This window comes from Anthonomus grandis, chromosome 3 (assembly GCF_022605725.1).
Source record: "Anthonomus grandis grandis chromosome 3, icAntGran1.3, whole genome shotgun sequence".
Lineage (NCBI taxonomy): Eukaryota > Metazoa > Arthropoda > Insecta > Coleoptera > Curculionidae > Anthonomus > Anthonomus grandis.
In genome coordinates, this window is record NC_065548.1 from 7,354,755 (window position 1) to 7,371,730 (window position 16,976).

Sequence of the window (16,976 nt, forward strand, 5' to 3'; positions counted from 1 at the left end):
AATTTTTTCACCAAAAATTGATTTTTTTCGAAACCAAGTAAGTATACCAGCGTCTTATTTGGGTCACCTAGATTACGAAAACACCGGGTTATAACAGGATCCGAGCAGAACTAAGGGAATGAGAGCACTTTGAAAATCCTGAAAAAGTTGTTTTCGACGTCCGTTTTTGAGGCCAAAAATGGGCATCAAAAATGCCATATCTCGGCTATTAGAAGAGATACGACCTTGCGGATGGTCTCGTTGGATTCAGAACGACGAAACTAAGACAAAACCGTTGGAATTTCCCCGATAGCTCCAATAGAAGCCGAGATATCGACCTTCAAAGTTTGGAATTTTTCATTTTTCGGGTATACCCCCCCGTATCGAATTTTTTCACCAAAAATTGATTTTTTTCGAAATCAAACTAAGTATACCAGCGTCTTATTTGGGTCACCTAGATTACGAAAACACCGGGTTATAACAGGATCTGAGCAGAACTAAGGGAACGAGAGCACTTTGAAAATCGTGAAAAAGTCGTTTTCGACGTCCGTTTTTGAGGCCAAAAATGGGCATCAAAAATGCCATATCTCAGCTATTAGAAGAGCTACGACCTTGCGGATGGTCTCGTTGGATTCAGAACGACGAAACTAAGACAAAACCGTTGGAATTTCCCCGATAGCTCCAATAGAAGCCGAGATATCGATCTTCAAAGTTTGGAATATTTCATTTTTCGGGTATACCCTCCCGTATCGAATTTTTTCACCAAAAATTGATTTTTTTCGAAATCAAACTAAGTATACCAGCGTCTTATTTGGGTCACCTAGATTACGAAAACACCGGGTTATGACAGGATCCGAGCAGAACTAAGGGAATGAGAGCACTTTGAAAATCCTGAAAAAGTCGTTTTCGACGTCCGTTTTTGAGGCCAAAAATGGGCATCAAAAATGCCATATCTCAGCTATTAGAAGAGCTACGACCTTGCGGATGGTCTCGTTGGATTCAGAACGACGAAACTAAGACAAAACCGTTGCAATTTTTCCAATAGCTCCCATAGAAGCCGAGATATCGACCTTCAAAGTTTGGAATTTTTCATTTTTCGGGTATACCCCCCCGTATCGAATTTTTTCACCAAAAATTGATTTTTTTCGAAATCAAACTAAGTATACCAGCGTCTTATTTGGGTCACCTAGATTACGAAAACACCAGGTTATAACAGGATCCGAGCAGAACTAAGGGAATGAGAGCACTTTGAAAATCCTGAAAAAGTCGTTTACGACGTCCGTTTTTGAGGCCAAAAATGGGCATCAAAAATGCCATATTTCGGCTATCGTAAAAGCTACGACTTTGCGGATGGTCTCGTTGGATTCAGAACGATGAAACTAAGACAAAACCGTTGGAATTTTCCCGATAGCTCCCATAGAAGCCGAGATATCGACCTTCAAAGTTTGGAATTTTTCATTTTTCGGGTATACCCCCCCGTATCGAATTTTTTCACCAAAAATTGATTTTTTTCGAAATCAAACTAAGTATACCAGCGTCTTATTTGGGTCACCTAGATTACGAAAACACCGGGTTATAACAGGATCCGAGCAGAACTAAGGGAATGAGAGCACTTTGAAAATCGTGAACAAGTCGTTTTCGACGTCCGTTTTTGAGGCCAAAAATGGGCATCAAAAATGCCATATCTCAGCTATCGTAAAAGCTACGACTTTGCGGATGGTCTCGTTGGATTCGGAACGACGAAACTAAGACAAAACCGTTGGAATTTTCCCGATACCTCCAATAGAAGTCGAGATATCGACCTTCAAAGTTTGGAATTTTTGATTTTTCGGGTATACCCCCCCGTATCGAATTTTTTCAACAAAAATTGATTTTTTTCGAAATCAAACTAAGTATGCCAGCGTCTTATTTGGGTCACCTAGATTACGAAAACACCGGGTTATAACAGGATCCGAGCAGAACTAAGGGAATGAGAGCACTTTGAAAATCCTGAAAAAATCGTTTTCGACGTCCGTTTTTGAGGCCAAAAATAGGCATCAAAAATGCCATATCTCAGCTATTAGAAGAGCTACGACCTTGCGGATGGTCTCGTTGGATTCGGAACGACGAAACTAAGACAAAACCGTTGGAATTTTCCCGATAGCTCCAATAGAAGTCGAGATGTCGACCTTCAAAGTTTGGAATTTTTCATTTTTCGGGTATACCCCCCGTATCGAATTTTTTCACCAAAAATTGATTTTTTTCGAAATCAAACTAAGTATACCAGCGTCTTATTTGGGTCACCTAGATTACGAAAACACCGGGTTATAACAGAATCCGAGCAGAACTAAGGGAATGAGAGCCCTTTGAAAATCGTGAAAAAGTCGTTTTCGACGTCCGTTTTTGAGGCCAAAAATGCCATATCTCGGCTATCGAAAAGCTACGACTTTTGAACAGCTTTTTTTTAATATAAATTAACTTACTGCGGAATAATGCTAAAGCTAACCCAGCCCCGCTGCTAAAAGTCGCTTCTTGGACCCCACCGAACATCTCGATCGCCTCTCGGTAGTTTTCGGTGCGGTACAACAGTCTACCGTAGTTAACTCTCGCGATGTCTTTATGGCTTTTGGCCGATAGTGCAAAGGCCTGTTTAAAGGCGTTTTTTGACGTTTTCAGTAGTCCCATTCTTTCGGAGAGGATTCCTAGCATGTTCCAGGCGCAGCTATTGTCTGGGTTTTTTTCTGAAAATAACCATCTCATGAAAAATTTTATATCAATAAAGGGCAATTCTTTCCCAACAGATTTATATATTAATGATTTTTTTAACTCATAAACAATCTGGGAAAGAATTAAAAGCTTCTCGAAAGACTGCTAAGGCAGCTTTGACTTGGTTATCAAAAAATCACGACTGTGTATCTGATATTAATTTATTTAAGGCTAGGGAGGAACTTTTATACAAGATTTTTAATTTCTACTCAAGGAGTCAAGATAAAATAGAACAATTAGGTGTTGCTGAAAAATTGAAACAGAAAATAGACTCGAATTTGAAGATAAATATTTTGAAGCCCTAGCAGAAATTAAACAATGTTCCAAACCTGTTCAAGAACATTAATTAACGACACCGATAACTCAAAATGTTAAATTATCTGAAATAAATATTCCACAATTTTCAGGAAATGTTTCTAACTGGAAGCCAATTTTGCCTATGAAAGTCCAAGAGTATAGGATTGATTTGTGTATAGAAACGTGATTTTGGGTCAAGAATTAAGGCAGTTGGGACTGTATTGGTTACGGCATTTTTTGGGCTAATTTTCTTGGGAAATAAGAATAATAATAATAAAGCTCCAAATATTACAGAGATTGATCACTATTCTTGAGAATGTTTTCAAGAATTAGTAAGAATATCCTTTAGTGCAAAAATGAGCGTTTATGTCTCATTAGTTTTATGTCGGAACAATGTTGGTACCTCAAAAACTGTCTCAATTAGAGGCAATTTTTGTCACCAAGGGTTCAACGCATCCAATATTTTGTAAACGGCTCAGTCAAGACTGAGGGGGTGTGTGATCGACGAAGAAATGTGTATTTTACATAAAATGTAAAAGAGCGTCAATAGTAGTTGGCACCTAAACAAAACATCTTACACTCAAACCAAAATTGAAGTATTTTTCTATTTAGTGACATGGAGACAAAAATCCTGCTCTCACCTAAAATTACGTGTTAAAATTATCCTTTTTTACGTCTTTTTCCGATAACCACCAACGCTTTTCTAAAACTGAAAATTTCACTTTCTATTAACAATTTCACACCGACGAAAGTAAAAAGTCAATAGTTCGCTCTCACTTTCCGGTCCTCCAATTAACAAAGCCACCTCGCTAAGTTCAACGGTAAACAAGAGTGCAAAATAGACTATAAATGGATGATTTTCAATAGTGAATCACTATTATTCAAAAGAATTTATAGAGAAAGTAATAAAATGGGCCTGTTGAGAACCGTGATAATTATTTTGGCCCTTATTGCCTTGTGTCAGGCGCAACATGTTAAGAAATACAAGAAGAAGCATCACCACCATGGATTACGTAAGCATTAAAATATTTGTTAGTCTAACGAACACACTCTGTATATTTAGCCATTTTCACAATTTTAAATCAAAAAGTATTTTCTTATCTGATAAACTGGTGAAACATCTTTCCTTAGATACAAGGTGTTTCAAATTCGACCCTCAACACAGAAATCTCGGAATTTATAAAAGATACGAAGATGGTTAAAGTGCGACAAAGTTGAGAATTATAATTTTTAATAAAATTGATTTTATTTTTTTCTGAGCTTATGCGATTCTTATGCGATTTTAAAATAATTTGCACTCTTGCATTTCCACTTTTTCGTCCTATACATGATGGTGTTTTTAAATTTTAATACGTCGTTTTACCTTTTGCCAATCAGCATCAACTCTGTTTTTTCTTAGAACGTTAGAACGCTATTTTGGATTTTTACAGTTTTAAAATCTGTGCAACGTTATCACACGTTCTATTTATTTTTTGTAGGACCCGAATTTTTGGAAAAAAACTAAATTTGCCACAGTTGGCTGTGATAAAAATCACAAGTCAAGAAAAGTCATAAATATCACAAGTTTTAAATGTTTGTATGTTTTATAAGTATTCTAGTACAAGCTGATAGTTATTTTACTAATAATTTAAGCAATTATGGTTTTACGAATGAAGAAAAGCAAGATATGATTAAAATTTATTATGTCCATATTACATTTACTAAATGTAATATGGACCAATGAATGTACATTTACAAATGTGACTTTTTTAATAGAAATAATAAACGCATTTGGAGTCAAAATAATCCCCGACAGTTTCGGGAAATTATTATTGTTATTATTTCGAAAAATTGATATTTTAATTTTAATGTTTTAAAAAAATTAATAAATAAACAAATATAATACATATATCATACACAAACATATCTAATATAATAAATAAACATTTTCCGGATATTTCGAGCATTCTTATATGATTTCAGGCATTTGGAATAAAGTCTTTTTAAGTTTTTTATTCCTGGACTTTAGGGTAATTTTCGACGTGTTTCAAGTATTTCAAATAATTTTTCTTTTAATTTTTAGGTTTTAGGATACGTTTTTGTTTCCAATTTTTAATCCCACAAATTTTAAAATTTAAATTTTTTTTTCGGAATTTTCCAGATTTTTTTCGAATATTTTTACAATATTCCACGCATTTGGATTAAAATATAATTTTATTCCAGGACATTGGAATCACTTTTCCACGTCTTGCAGGTATTTCAAATCATTTTTCTTTTAATTTTAATATTTTAAAATAGGGTTTTGTTTCCAATTTCTAATTCCACAAATTTTGAAATTAATTTTTTTTCTCGGAATTTTCCATATTTTTTTCGAACATCCTTACAATATTCCAGGCATTTAGATTAAAATATAATTTTATTCCTAAACCTTAGCGTTATTTTCCACGTCTTCCAAGTATTTTAAATCATTTATCTTTTAATTTTAATCTTCTAAAATCATTTTTTGCTTTCAATTTTTAATTTGGAACTTTAAACATTTTCCAGATTTTTTGAGTATTTTTATGATATTCCAGGCATTTGGAATAAAATCTAGTTTTATTCCAGCCCATTGGAATTATTTTCCACGTCTTGCAGGTATTTCAAATCATTTTTCTTTTAATTTTAATATTTTAAAATAGGTTTTTGTTTCCAATTTCTAATTCCACAAATTTTGAAATTAATTTTTTTTTTCGGAATTTTACATATTTTTTTCGAACATCCTTACAATATTCCAGGCATTTGGATTAAAATGTAATTTTATTCCTAGATCTTAGGGTTATTTTCCACGTCTTCCAAGTATTTCAAATAATTTAGCTTTTAATTTTAATCTTCTAAAATAATTTTTTCTTTTAAATTTTGCAATTTTTGGAAGTTTAAACATTTTCCAGATTTTTTGAGTATTTTTATGATATTCCAGGCATTTGAAATAAAATCTAGTTTTATTCCAGCCCATTGGAATCATTTTCCACGTCTTGCAGGTATTTCAAATCATTTTTCTTTTAATTTTAATATTTTAAAATAGGTTTTTGTTTCCAATTTCTAATTCCACAAATTTTGAAATTAATTTTTTTTTTCGGAATTTTACATATTTTTTTCGAACATCCTTACAATATTCCAGGCATTTGGATTAAAATGTAATTTTATTCCTAGATCTTAGGGTTATTTTCCACGTCTTCCAAGTATTTCAAATAATTTAGCTTTTAATTTTAATCTTCTAAAATAATTTTTTCTTTTAAATTTTGCAATTTTTGGAAGTTTAAACATTTTCCAGATTTTTTGAGTATTTTTATGATATTCCAGGCATTTGAAATAAAATCTAGTTTTATTCCAGCCCATTGGAATCATTTTCCACGTCTTGCAGGTATTTCAAATCACTTTTCTTTTAATTTTAATATTTTAAAATAAGTTTTGGTTTTCGATTTGTAATTTCAGAATTTTTGAAATAACTTTTAAAAGTTTCCAGAGCTTTTGAGTATTTGTATTAAATACTTCAAGCATTAATTTGTAATCATATTTTGTTTTATTCCAAGATTTTGAGCTAATTTTTCCATATCTTGCAGATATGTATAATATTGCAATTTAATGTTTTTATTTAATTTAACGCTATTGTGTCTTTACAATTTGGGAAATTGGCATGTTGGATTTTCTTCTAGTTTTCCAGTTTAATAGAGTAATTTTTCAATTATTTCAGGCATTTAAATTAAAGTTTTATTGTATTTCAGGCTTTTAGAACCAATTTCTCTATTTTCCAGAGGCTTGGAGTGATTTCTGATGACTTCCAGACCATAATTCTATAAGTTTTTTAGAAAACTGAATTAATTTTCATCTTCATCATTTTTTTATATTTTCCAAGAATTTTGCTTAATTTTCTGTCTTTCAGGTATTTAATGTCATTCTGTAAAATAAAATGGAAAATGACTTCAAATAATAAGGGTAATGTGTCTGCACTACTACAGTATTGCATTGCTAGTATTTTTGTCTAACATGTAATATTTACTGACAGTTTAAATATTATCTTGTCAGTTTAAGCAAAGCCTACTGCAACAAATTTAGTTTTTTTCAAAAATTCAAGTTTTTAAAAATAAAAAATATCAATTGTGATACATCATTAAGAAGAAATCTTGGAAAAATTTTAAAAATGCAAAAACCTATAGCGCCTATAAGAAAAAACAAAGTTGATGATGGTTGGCAAAAGACGCAACGTCGTATTGAAAATCTAAAAACACCATCATGTAGCACGAGAAAAGTGACAACGCAGATGTGCAAATTATTTTAAAATCGGATAAGAAATAAACTCAGAAAAAAATAATTGACGAAAACAAAGAAAACACAAAGTCACGGTCTCACAATATATAATTAAAGGCTACACGTGTTTCGCTCTTTATAGCTAGAGCTTCATCAGGCCTTTTAAAGCCAAGCACACATTCACACTGTAAAATAAAATCGATTTTTCAAAGTTTCGAATTTTTTCAAATATCTGCGGAACCATTCGGAATTTTTTTAAATTACATCCTGTTAAGCCCAAAAATACTCATCTTTGCCCCAATTTAACCATCTGTTGATCTAATTCCGAGATCTCCATGTTGAGTGTCGAATTTGAAACACCCTGTATATCATGTACTTAATATAGTGAGAAGATTAACTTTTTTTAGATCACCTCCACTTCTTGTCCTACCTAACATTCCTGGCGGTTAAACTGAAAATTGTGTTCTTTTTGGGGACAATATTCACTATAAGCCTGGTGGCCGCCAAAATTATCGGTATTATCAAATTGACCGAATACATGAAACGTAAGTTGGATTTTAAAGCGTTATTTAAAAAAAAAAACGCTAATTCATCTTTTTTAGATCAACACCATCTCCACGAAGAGAAAATCGTGTACTCAAACCCTTATGAACACCATCACGATTTTGGGGGTTACCCCGGGCCTTCGGATTATATTAGCAGTAAAGCCTATGGATCTTACCCCCCAGGTAAAGTTATAAGATAATAAATTACATGGTGAGAATCTTCTAATTTTTTTTAAAAGATTTTTCAGCTGATCATCCCCCAGTAGACTACCACGATACAGAGCCGTACGGAGGAGGTCCTGCCCCTAGTTCAGGCAGGAGCAGTACCGGGTTTTATGGAGAATTCATGGGCATTGCAAAGCGACTCAGACAGTAAATAAAACCGAGACTTTCACTACTTTAAATCACTAATTTTTTTTTAAATAAATTCTAGGATGAACATCACTGATATGGCTTTTAAAGAGATGGGCATTCCGGAGGAGGAATGCAGAAGGAAGTTCGTCTGCAAGGCGGATTTAAATGCGGCTAAAGATGTCGTGCTTCGCATCGGATTCGATATACTCAGGTAATTAAATTCGAAATTTAATGAATTTAGAAAACTAATTAAGTTTGTTTTTTAGGGATGATTCTTATGGAAAATATAAAGCGCAAGCTCCGGTAAGGTCTGAAGACGACTGTAATTCCTTGTATCCTAAGTGTGCCACTTAAAAGACTGCTTTTGTTATGTTATTTATAAATTATTTATTTATTTTAGTAAATAAAAAATTGTGTCCTAAGCAACAGATTTTTTTTCCCAGTACGATCGGCCATTTTATTGGGCGTATCTTATAAAAGAGATTTTTTTTTATTTTCAATATACTATGTCTATGTCCCGAGGATGTATACGAAGCTAGAAACGTGATTTTAGGTAGTTTTAATTGGAGCATTTCTTTTGGCTACTTTTTTCTTTCAAAATAATTTAATTAATTACAGTAAGATACATGTAATGATATTCTAGGAATCAGCTTATTCTCAATACAGAAAACAAGGTTAATGTTTCTATGTAGTCAAAGGTTATGTAAAAAAAATACATTTAAAATTCTGAAACCTTTGAGGAAAAACTGACATTTTGATTTATTTTTCTCATTTTCTATTAATGCAGCTAAAAATATGTAACTAAATACAGTATAAAGACAATAAAGAAATTAAAGAAACGCATGAGAACTTGGGAGGAAAACCGTTAATAAACGCATAATTAAGCCCCTTAAAGAGATACTTTTTATTTTAAATATTTTAGCTCCAAAATCTGCCCTTGGATCTCACCTTTATATAACCCCTTAATATACTTCTCTTCCCTTAATAAAAAAATATTAAATCGTTATTAAGTTCTTTATTATTTGCAAGGTCAAGATAGAATTTTAGGAAAAAAAATACTAAAACAAAGTTACATTCAGTATGAGCACAACGAAGAAACTGTGAATTAAAACCGTTAGTAAATGTGTATACAGATATAATCATTCAAACCTCGCCTATAGGAAATAGTCTGAGCGTAAGCGAGAGGGGACATATGGAGTCCGCATGAGACAGACAGAGAGCACAATACATGCCGTTTCCAATACGCTACAAATTAATACGTTTGGCAACATTGATATTTCTGCCGCACGGCTCTCCGCTCGTTCATCGAAAAACGAGACAATTCTTATCCCCACCACACTGCACCGCCAATATGAAATTGCATTTTAAACGTTTAACGTTATTTTTATTCCTAGCTTCCTGCTTAAACAGCAAAGATTAAATTTAAAATCGCTTGCTATTTTCTGGTTAAAATGTGTTCTCTTGAGGAAAAAAAGCAAATGATTAAGTGGTATTATGCCGGCAGCTCCGTCGATGAAATATCAGGCAGAATTGCAGTCACATTCGAAAGTCGGCCCATTCCCGTACGCAGCAAAATTTTTCAAATTATCCATAGGTTTGAGACCTTTGGGTGCTTGCAAAATTGCAGACAATGCTACGCAAATGAGCAACTACCTGTTGTTAGATCGCTAGACAAAGAAAGGGAGCTTCGAGAGGTTAATGTTTGTGCTGTTGCTGAAATGAACTTTCCTTGCAATAGTACAACCATTGCCAAAGAAACGGGTATTGAGCCTTTAAGGGTTAGAAGAATTTTAAAAAGAAATAAGTACAAGTGCTATAAGTTGCAAAAAACCCAAGAAATTTTCCCACAGGACCATGAGAGACGGATGGAATTTTGCCATGAAGTATTGGAAAGGGCAAATCGGGACGATTGTTTTCAGATGAGTCCTCTTTCTCTATTTGTGGTAAACATAATCCGTCCATTACAGTGGGTTATTCGAAAGAAAATAAGCACATAAGCATACCAACACGTACAACAATACCCTCAAAAGGTTAATGTATCGGCTGGCATTTTAGGTGATTCAATTATGGGCCCTTTTTTTATCGATGGAAACCTTAATGCCAACAAATACCTTAATCTTTTGAGTGTTGAACGTTCTTCCTGCTATTCGAGGGCTCAATATCAATTTAGAACAAGTTTGGTTTCAACAGGATGGTTGTCCCGCTCATAACACATTAGTGGTACGTCAATTTCTCGAAACGTCTTTCCCTGATCGAACAATCAGTGGAAACGGTACTATTAAATGGCCCACCAGAAGCCCCGATTTAGCCCCCAATGATTTTTTTCTTTGGGGATACCTAAAAAAACAAATTTATAGGCACGATAATGAACGGGCTACTAATTTAGAAGAGCTTTGTGTTAAAATTAGGCAAGCATTTAATAGTATCTCCATTGAAATGTTGTCGAACACGAGAAGGTCGTTTTATGATCGATTGACGTACTGCACTGCTAAACAGGGTGGCCTTTTTGACCCTGATTTTAATTTATATTACACATTATTGCAGTCAGTTTTTAGTTTATTTTTTGCTGTTAGGACAGGCAGCAGCAAAGATTCAAACGAAACAATTTTTTTTTTTTTTATTTGCCACAGAGCAGTGCATCCCCGCTTGAACGCCTTAAGAATACTGAATCTGAAATAAGGATGTGCGATACGATACGATTTTCTCGAGTACCGGTATTTTTTCTTCCGATACTCGATATTTTGTACCGGTACTTTAACGTACGATACGGTCCGATCCGTTTGAGTTTTGTGCAGTACCTATCGTATCCCGTATCGAAGAATGCTATGAAATAAATTTAATTTAATCAAAAAGATACCACATAAATTAATATGAATGAAGCAGTGAAGCACGGATTTACTCCTGTTTCCTTCTGTCTTTCTGTTTATCCGTAGTGTTGGCAGATGCAACCCATTTTCTAAACGCCTAGTTTCAAAGGCTGATGCGATAATGGCAGTGGCGAAGCGTGAATTTTTTTTTCGGGAAGACAAACAATAAAAATCGTTAATTAGAAAAAATTGTTTATTTAATATTATTCACTTTAATGAAATAGGGAAAGAAAGCGCATGAAATATTAATTCAGAGAAAAAAATTATGCAGTGCTATAAAAAAGAAAAAAAAAATAATAATAGATAGCATAAAAATACTACTTACAAAATACACAACTAAAATACAATTGCTAATATCGAACAGTCGTTCATATAATAACCACTAAAATATCCACTAAAAAAACTCTTTTCTAAATTTCTATACACCCAAAAATAAAAATACTACTTATTATTAAATTATAATAGTACGCGCCCCCACCAAATGCTGCATTTGGCATTCATCAAAATTCAGTTTCATCAAAATTTTTCATTTCAGATTCAACAAAACAAAACTGAAGATGTATTGTAGCCGACCAGATTAAGCGTGTCCGTAAACAATAACTTTTAATAGCATAATAAAATAGCTGGTCGACTTCGATAGACAAAAGCTCGAATGTCTTTCCCGCGAGTAAATTTCGCAGACGTAATAGGCCGAATCTGATGCGGCCGGACCTCTGTCGCCTGCTTGATGCGTTTTTGGTTCGATTAGATACTCCGAATTTCGAAAGACAAATATCAATGTGTCTTCCTGGGACTCGTATACATTAATTTAGTGTCAGCCCTGCATTTTTACTTTCATCGGTGCGGCAGGCGGGGCGCGCCTTCGGATTAATCATGTTTAGATACTATATAATAATAGTAAGGAGAGCGACTACCTCCTGTGTTAATTTTTTTTTAATTTTAATTCAACAATTACATGAAATAATTACGTAATAAATTAGTGAAAAATAACTGGATAATTTTGGGTAGACAGTGTCTACCTTGTCTACTCGTACGCTTCGCCACTGGATAATGGATGAATGCCGTAACAGACTTCTTGGAGATAGACTGTCAAGGCTATTATTTTTAAATTCGTTAGAATTAAGTTACTGGAATTTGTAATTATTTTTCAATTTCTAGAATAATTATTTTTGTCTTACGTTTTAATGTTTTCTATTGTTCGGTTTTAATTTAAGTGACGACAAATGTCAAATTTTCACTTGTAGTTATTTCGAAATAAATGCTGTTAATAAATAATATTTTAATAAATAATACTAAAATTATCAGTATTGACCATATTAGTCCGCGCTAATTTAACATTTAAAAAAATATATATATATTTAGTTAAATCCATCGTACCGGTACTTGGAATATCGGTACTGAACTTGTCGATATTGTAACCAACCGGTACTTTTAAAACGATACGATACGATCCGAAATACCGGTACTTTCCTCAGTATCGCACATCCCTAATCTGAAAGGTTTCGGGCTTCGGCGGGGTCCGCTGCTTCGAATATGATGTCACAACGTTGCCAGACCTACCGCGATATATAATTCCTATAGGCGAAGTTAGAATGATCATATCTGTATAAACCTCGTAAACAGACGCTTTTTACACTTCAATTTCAATCAAGATAATCTTTAGGTTTTGATAGACAATGTGTTTTAAAAAAAATTACTGGCTGCGAATTAACTTAATGCGCCCAGACCTATAATATTCTAAAAATTCACCTCTAATGGAAAAATACCATTAAATAATAGAAAATTACACCTTAGCTCTTGGGTCTTTTTCTGGACAAGGTACGGTTTTCGAACTATCCAGCTTTTTGTCCAGTAATAACCGGGATTCATGACTGCTAATGTGACCACACACTTTAAGACCGAATATCTCAAAAACTATGGGAGGTAGTTTAGTGAAACAAAAAGCGTAATATTTAAAATAGTATTCTTTACGAATATTGTGCTGGATCGAATAGCTATTTATGTATCAAGGGCATTGTAAGGACGATAATTCCCGGAAGGTGGAAATAGTAGCCCGAGGGCTAGGTTCCCGCCTGATGGGCATTAGAGTCTAACAATGTCTGTGGTGCATACAATGCTTTATGTTTTAAAAATTGATTTTTATGAACGAAAATAATTTTAATATTAATTAAAAAATAGGGTCTACCTGTACAGGTAGGTATACGTACATACCTACCTACAGAAATTTATCAAGTGACTTGCAGTGATTATTTAAGTTTGACTTTGATGTTTCTGTCAGTTAGTCAGTTGGCATTTTTTGTTTAAATATTTGCTTAAAATGGAAGAAATTCCACCAAATATAAGAAAAAATGCCATAAAAGCGACCGAAAATCTTTTGCCAGTTAAGGCAACAGTATGATCGGGGGTATGGAATATTTGGTATTTGGAAAGATGCCAACGCAATTTTTCAAATAACCGAAACCGTTCTAATGGCATATTTTCAGGAACTGGTAAGTTATTGATTTTATTTTAATAGGTACATATGTTTCACAAATTTTAATATTTTTAGTCGGAAAAATACAGTTCGAACTCTCTCTGGACCAAGTATTCTACCCTAAGGTCTACGTTAATGGTCTATAAAAATATAGACATCTCGCAATACCATCGTCTCATATCTTTTTTAAAAGATAAGTCGAAAGGATATGTCCCGAAGTTTTGGAAGGAGAACAAATAAAATGTATTAAGAAGGCTCCTGATGATATCTACTTGGTACACAAAGTCATATTGGTAATGGGTGTTTTTGGAGGTGTAAGACGAGATGAGTTGGTCAAAATGACCATTGATGATATTGAAGATAGAGGAACGGTCTTGGTTATAAAGGTACCAGAAACTAAAACTTCAACTTCAAAACGTTTTACTATCATTAAAGAAGATTTAGGCGCTTTAAATTTAATAAAAAACTTTATTTCCAAAATAAAAATTACAATTTTGAAATGTCCCGGAAAATGTAGCTGATTCCACTATAGAATGGTCGGTGTTTTTTGTGATGGTAAAGGTGGCAGCACTAACGCTATTTTGTATAGTTTGTAAATTGTCCATTAAAATTATTTTTGTATAAAATGGATGTTTATTCTTTATTATGAGAGAAATAAAATTGGATAAGCAATAAAATTTCCGGGCATTATCATAATGCCCGCTTATAATGCACTAGGTGTGATAGCAGGTATTATTGCTACCATAACATATTCCGTTTCTAAGGTATTATAAATCAATAATAGATAGGTAAAACATAAATGGATTTAAGCTAAACTTTTAGAGATATTAGAATTTAAATTCAAAGAACCGTGCTTACCTGTATACCAAGTGATGGCGTCGTAAGCAACAGGCACAGCATGCATATTATAAATGTTATACTTAACATTTTCATTGTTCAAAGGGCAATTGATTAACGTGTGACACACCCAATGGGCGTAGCCAATACTGCCCTGCTGGTGCTGCCCCAATTGGGTGCTGTGCCTAAATAAATCCATGGCATCAGAGTGGTCCATTAGTTCAGCTATTAAAGCCTACAAATCAATTAATAATTAATTTATTGTATATTGTATAAGAAACCATGTTATAAACCTGTCCTATCCAGCTGTTGACGTAGTTAGGATCGGCCCTTTGTCCCTCACCGAACGCCTTATTGGCCAATATTAAATCATCCTTTAGTAAGTAAAGAACGCCCAAGTTAGTCCACGCTATTGCACTGTTACTCTCCGCTATAACCGCTTTTATGAAACTGTGCTGGGCCAAAGCGTAGTTTGGAGGGTCTAAAATTGAAAAATGTTTCGTAAAACACCTGAATAGATTAATATATTTTAGGAGGAACATGTACCGAATGTCTGTAAATAGTATAAGAATTTTTGGTGAAGAAAAGCAATCCTGGAACCATTTCTTTGTTGATTTTAAACTTAAAAAGTATCATAACATAAACTGGCCTTAGTAATAAGAATGCTTAACTCGGTCCCAATTTTTTGCTCTTAAATCCATTCTTAGGAACACTTCTATATTTATGTAAAAGAAATATGAAAATATTTTAGTTGGGTCCTATAAGTTATGGCCAAAAATGTCAGCTGATGATAAATAGAAATCTTGATGTGGCAATTTGCATTTTGGCCTCTTGGACCTTGCCTGACAAAATTGCCTCTAACTTAGAAGGTCTATTCCTATTATTTTGTGAGAGTGAATATTCTAATAGTAAGTAGTAAAAACTTACTGAGAAAATAAGCGCACAACCAAAACTGTCATAAATACCCAAGCTCGTAACACAAAATTACGTTTTTACTCTCAAATGCATCCTCAGGAAGCCTTTTGTATCACTGTAATAGTTATTACTGAAAAAATAATATTCATACAGAGTGTGATGACAAGAAAAATCTTAAGTTTAAGTCATTTACAAGAAAATACCTAAAGGTTACTACCCCAAATCAATTTTAATTTTAATATAATAAGGGCTAGATGAATTGTTATACAGTAAGGATTTAAAAGAATATCAATTTTAGATCATAAAAAGTTTGAGTTAATTTTAATAGGTAATAATAAACTACACACAGGAACTACAGAATCTTAATCATCATAGCACCATCAAAAATCCATATAGATTTGAATTGTAAATGAGCGTGTTTGTTGTTTTTTAAAAGATCCTTATTTTAAGTTATTTGGCAGCAAGTTGTACAACGACAGACCCTTGTCGAATAGACCAAAAAGGGTTGAAGACATTCTTATAGTGTTTACAAAAAAGTTGTGCTATTGCCTTGTCTGAGAACTATGAATCTCATTATTTCTTTTCATGAAATCCTACAAATACGGAGAGAAGACTACGCCCTATTTCATAAATAAATAAAAGAAGTTGATATATAAAACTTTGTTCTATATCCAGCCAATTTAAAGATTTTAACATATTTATTTTTGGTTCATATGTACTACAATTTGTGAAATAAAGCAGTGATCCAAAGTAGTCAAAATGTAGCAAAATTATTATGCCGTTATAAATTACATTTTTTCTTCTGTTTTTTAACCTTCAGTGAATTTCTGAATGCGATATCCCTCCATTTTCTAATCACCAAAACGTCTAATGCTGTTGACTCATGTTGCTGCTCAAGGTATTTTAATGCAAGTTCCATTACATTTTTGGCTTCTTTACGAGAAATCGTTTTTTCCTCTCAATGTCACTACTCTCATCATATTCCTCTGGTTCTTTGGTTGCTAAATCTATGATTTCTTCATCATTCAAAAATTAATTTTCAAGGTGATCGTCACAACTTATCATCCAATTTTCCACATCTTCTGGTTGCAATGCTTCGTTACCCGTTAACTTTTGAAGGTCTTGTAAAGTGGATTTGTTTTCTTCTTCTTCAGTCCCTGCAATATTCGAGATCGCAATTAGATTCTCAACATCTGGCCAAAGTTTTCTCCAAGATTTAATAAACGTTGAAGAGGGCATTTCTTGAAATGCTGTAGCTAACATATAGATTACGTCCTTGATATTGATCTTTTTGATGACTTCTAAAAGACCTTTGTCTTCACTCTCCAAGTGTTGCAGAATTTCAGAAACAAGTTACGCCTGTATCGTCTTTTTAAGCTTTCGATCACTCCTTGGCCCATTGGTTGCACTAAGCTTGTCACATTAGGAGGAAGATAAACTAATTTTATGTCATCTACATCGCAGTCATGAGGATGGGTTAGAGCATTATCTAACACTAGAACTGCTTTGATAGGCAAGTTAACACTTTTTAAATGTTTTTTAACTCTTGGAACAAACTCTAAATTAAACCACTCTTCATCCACGCTGATTTTTGTGACTTATAATAGACCGGAAGGGACGATGGATTCAAGTTTTTGAATGCCCGTGGTTTAACAGACTTGTCAATAACGAAAAGAGGAATTTTATGAGTTCCCTCTGAAT

General features: G+C 33.4%; 2 protein-coding genes across 4 annotated transcripts in view; one reads left to right on the top strand and one right to left on the bottom strand.

Annotated features, from left to right (window-relative positions):
* The window catches only part of LOC126734031 (tetratricopeptide repeat protein 37), an 89,613-nt gene that overhangs the window by 56,884 nt on the left and 15,753 nt on the right, over positions 1 to 16,976 (bottom strand). For both annotated transcript variants that reach the window (XM_050437544.1, XM_050437543.1), the window contains exons 14-16: positions 14,654 to 14,841; positions 14,382 to 14,595; positions 2,442 to 2,699 (exon numbers count right to left, since the gene is read on the bottom strand). In XM_050437544.1, coding sequence (XP_050293501.1) covers positions 2,442 to 2,699; positions 14,382 to 14,595; positions 14,654 to 14,841 — 660 coding nt within the window. The remainder of the gene's footprint in view (positions 1 to 2,441; positions 2,700 to 14,381; positions 14,596 to 14,653; positions 14,842 to 16,976) is intronic.
* Positions 3,916 to 8,605, top strand: LOC126734040 (uncharacterized). Of its 2 annotated transcripts, none has more exons than XM_050437559.1 (6): positions 3,916 to 4,034; positions 7,692 to 7,829; positions 7,887 to 8,012; positions 8,069 to 8,201; positions 8,263 to 8,394; positions 8,450 to 8,605. In XM_050437559.1, exons 1-6 carry the CDS (start codon positions 3,932 to 3,934, stop codon positions 8,535 to 8,537), a joined length of 720 nt encoding a protein of 239 aa, XP_050293516.1. In that variant the 5' UTR covers positions 3,916 to 3,931; the 3' UTR covers positions 8,538 to 8,605. The 2 variants fall into 2 exon arrangements, with proteins under 2 accessions (XP_050293516.1, XP_050293517.1); XM_050437560.1 differs by lacking the exon at positions 3,916 to 4,034 and adding an exon at positions 4,567 to 4,606.

Coding starts and splice junctions, on each gene's coding strand:
- LOC126734040 (XM_050437559.1), top strand. CDS start 3,932: ATGGGCCTGTTGAGAACCGTGATAATTATTTTGGCCCTTATTGCCTTG. Junction 4,035..7,691: donor GCATCACCACCATGGATTAC/GTAAGCATTAAA, acceptor AACTTTTTTTAG/ATCACCTCCACTTCTTGTCC. Junction 8,013..8,068: donor CTATGGATCTTACCCCCCAG/GTAAAGTTATAA, acceptor TTTTTTTAAAAG/ATTTTTCAGCTGATCATCCC.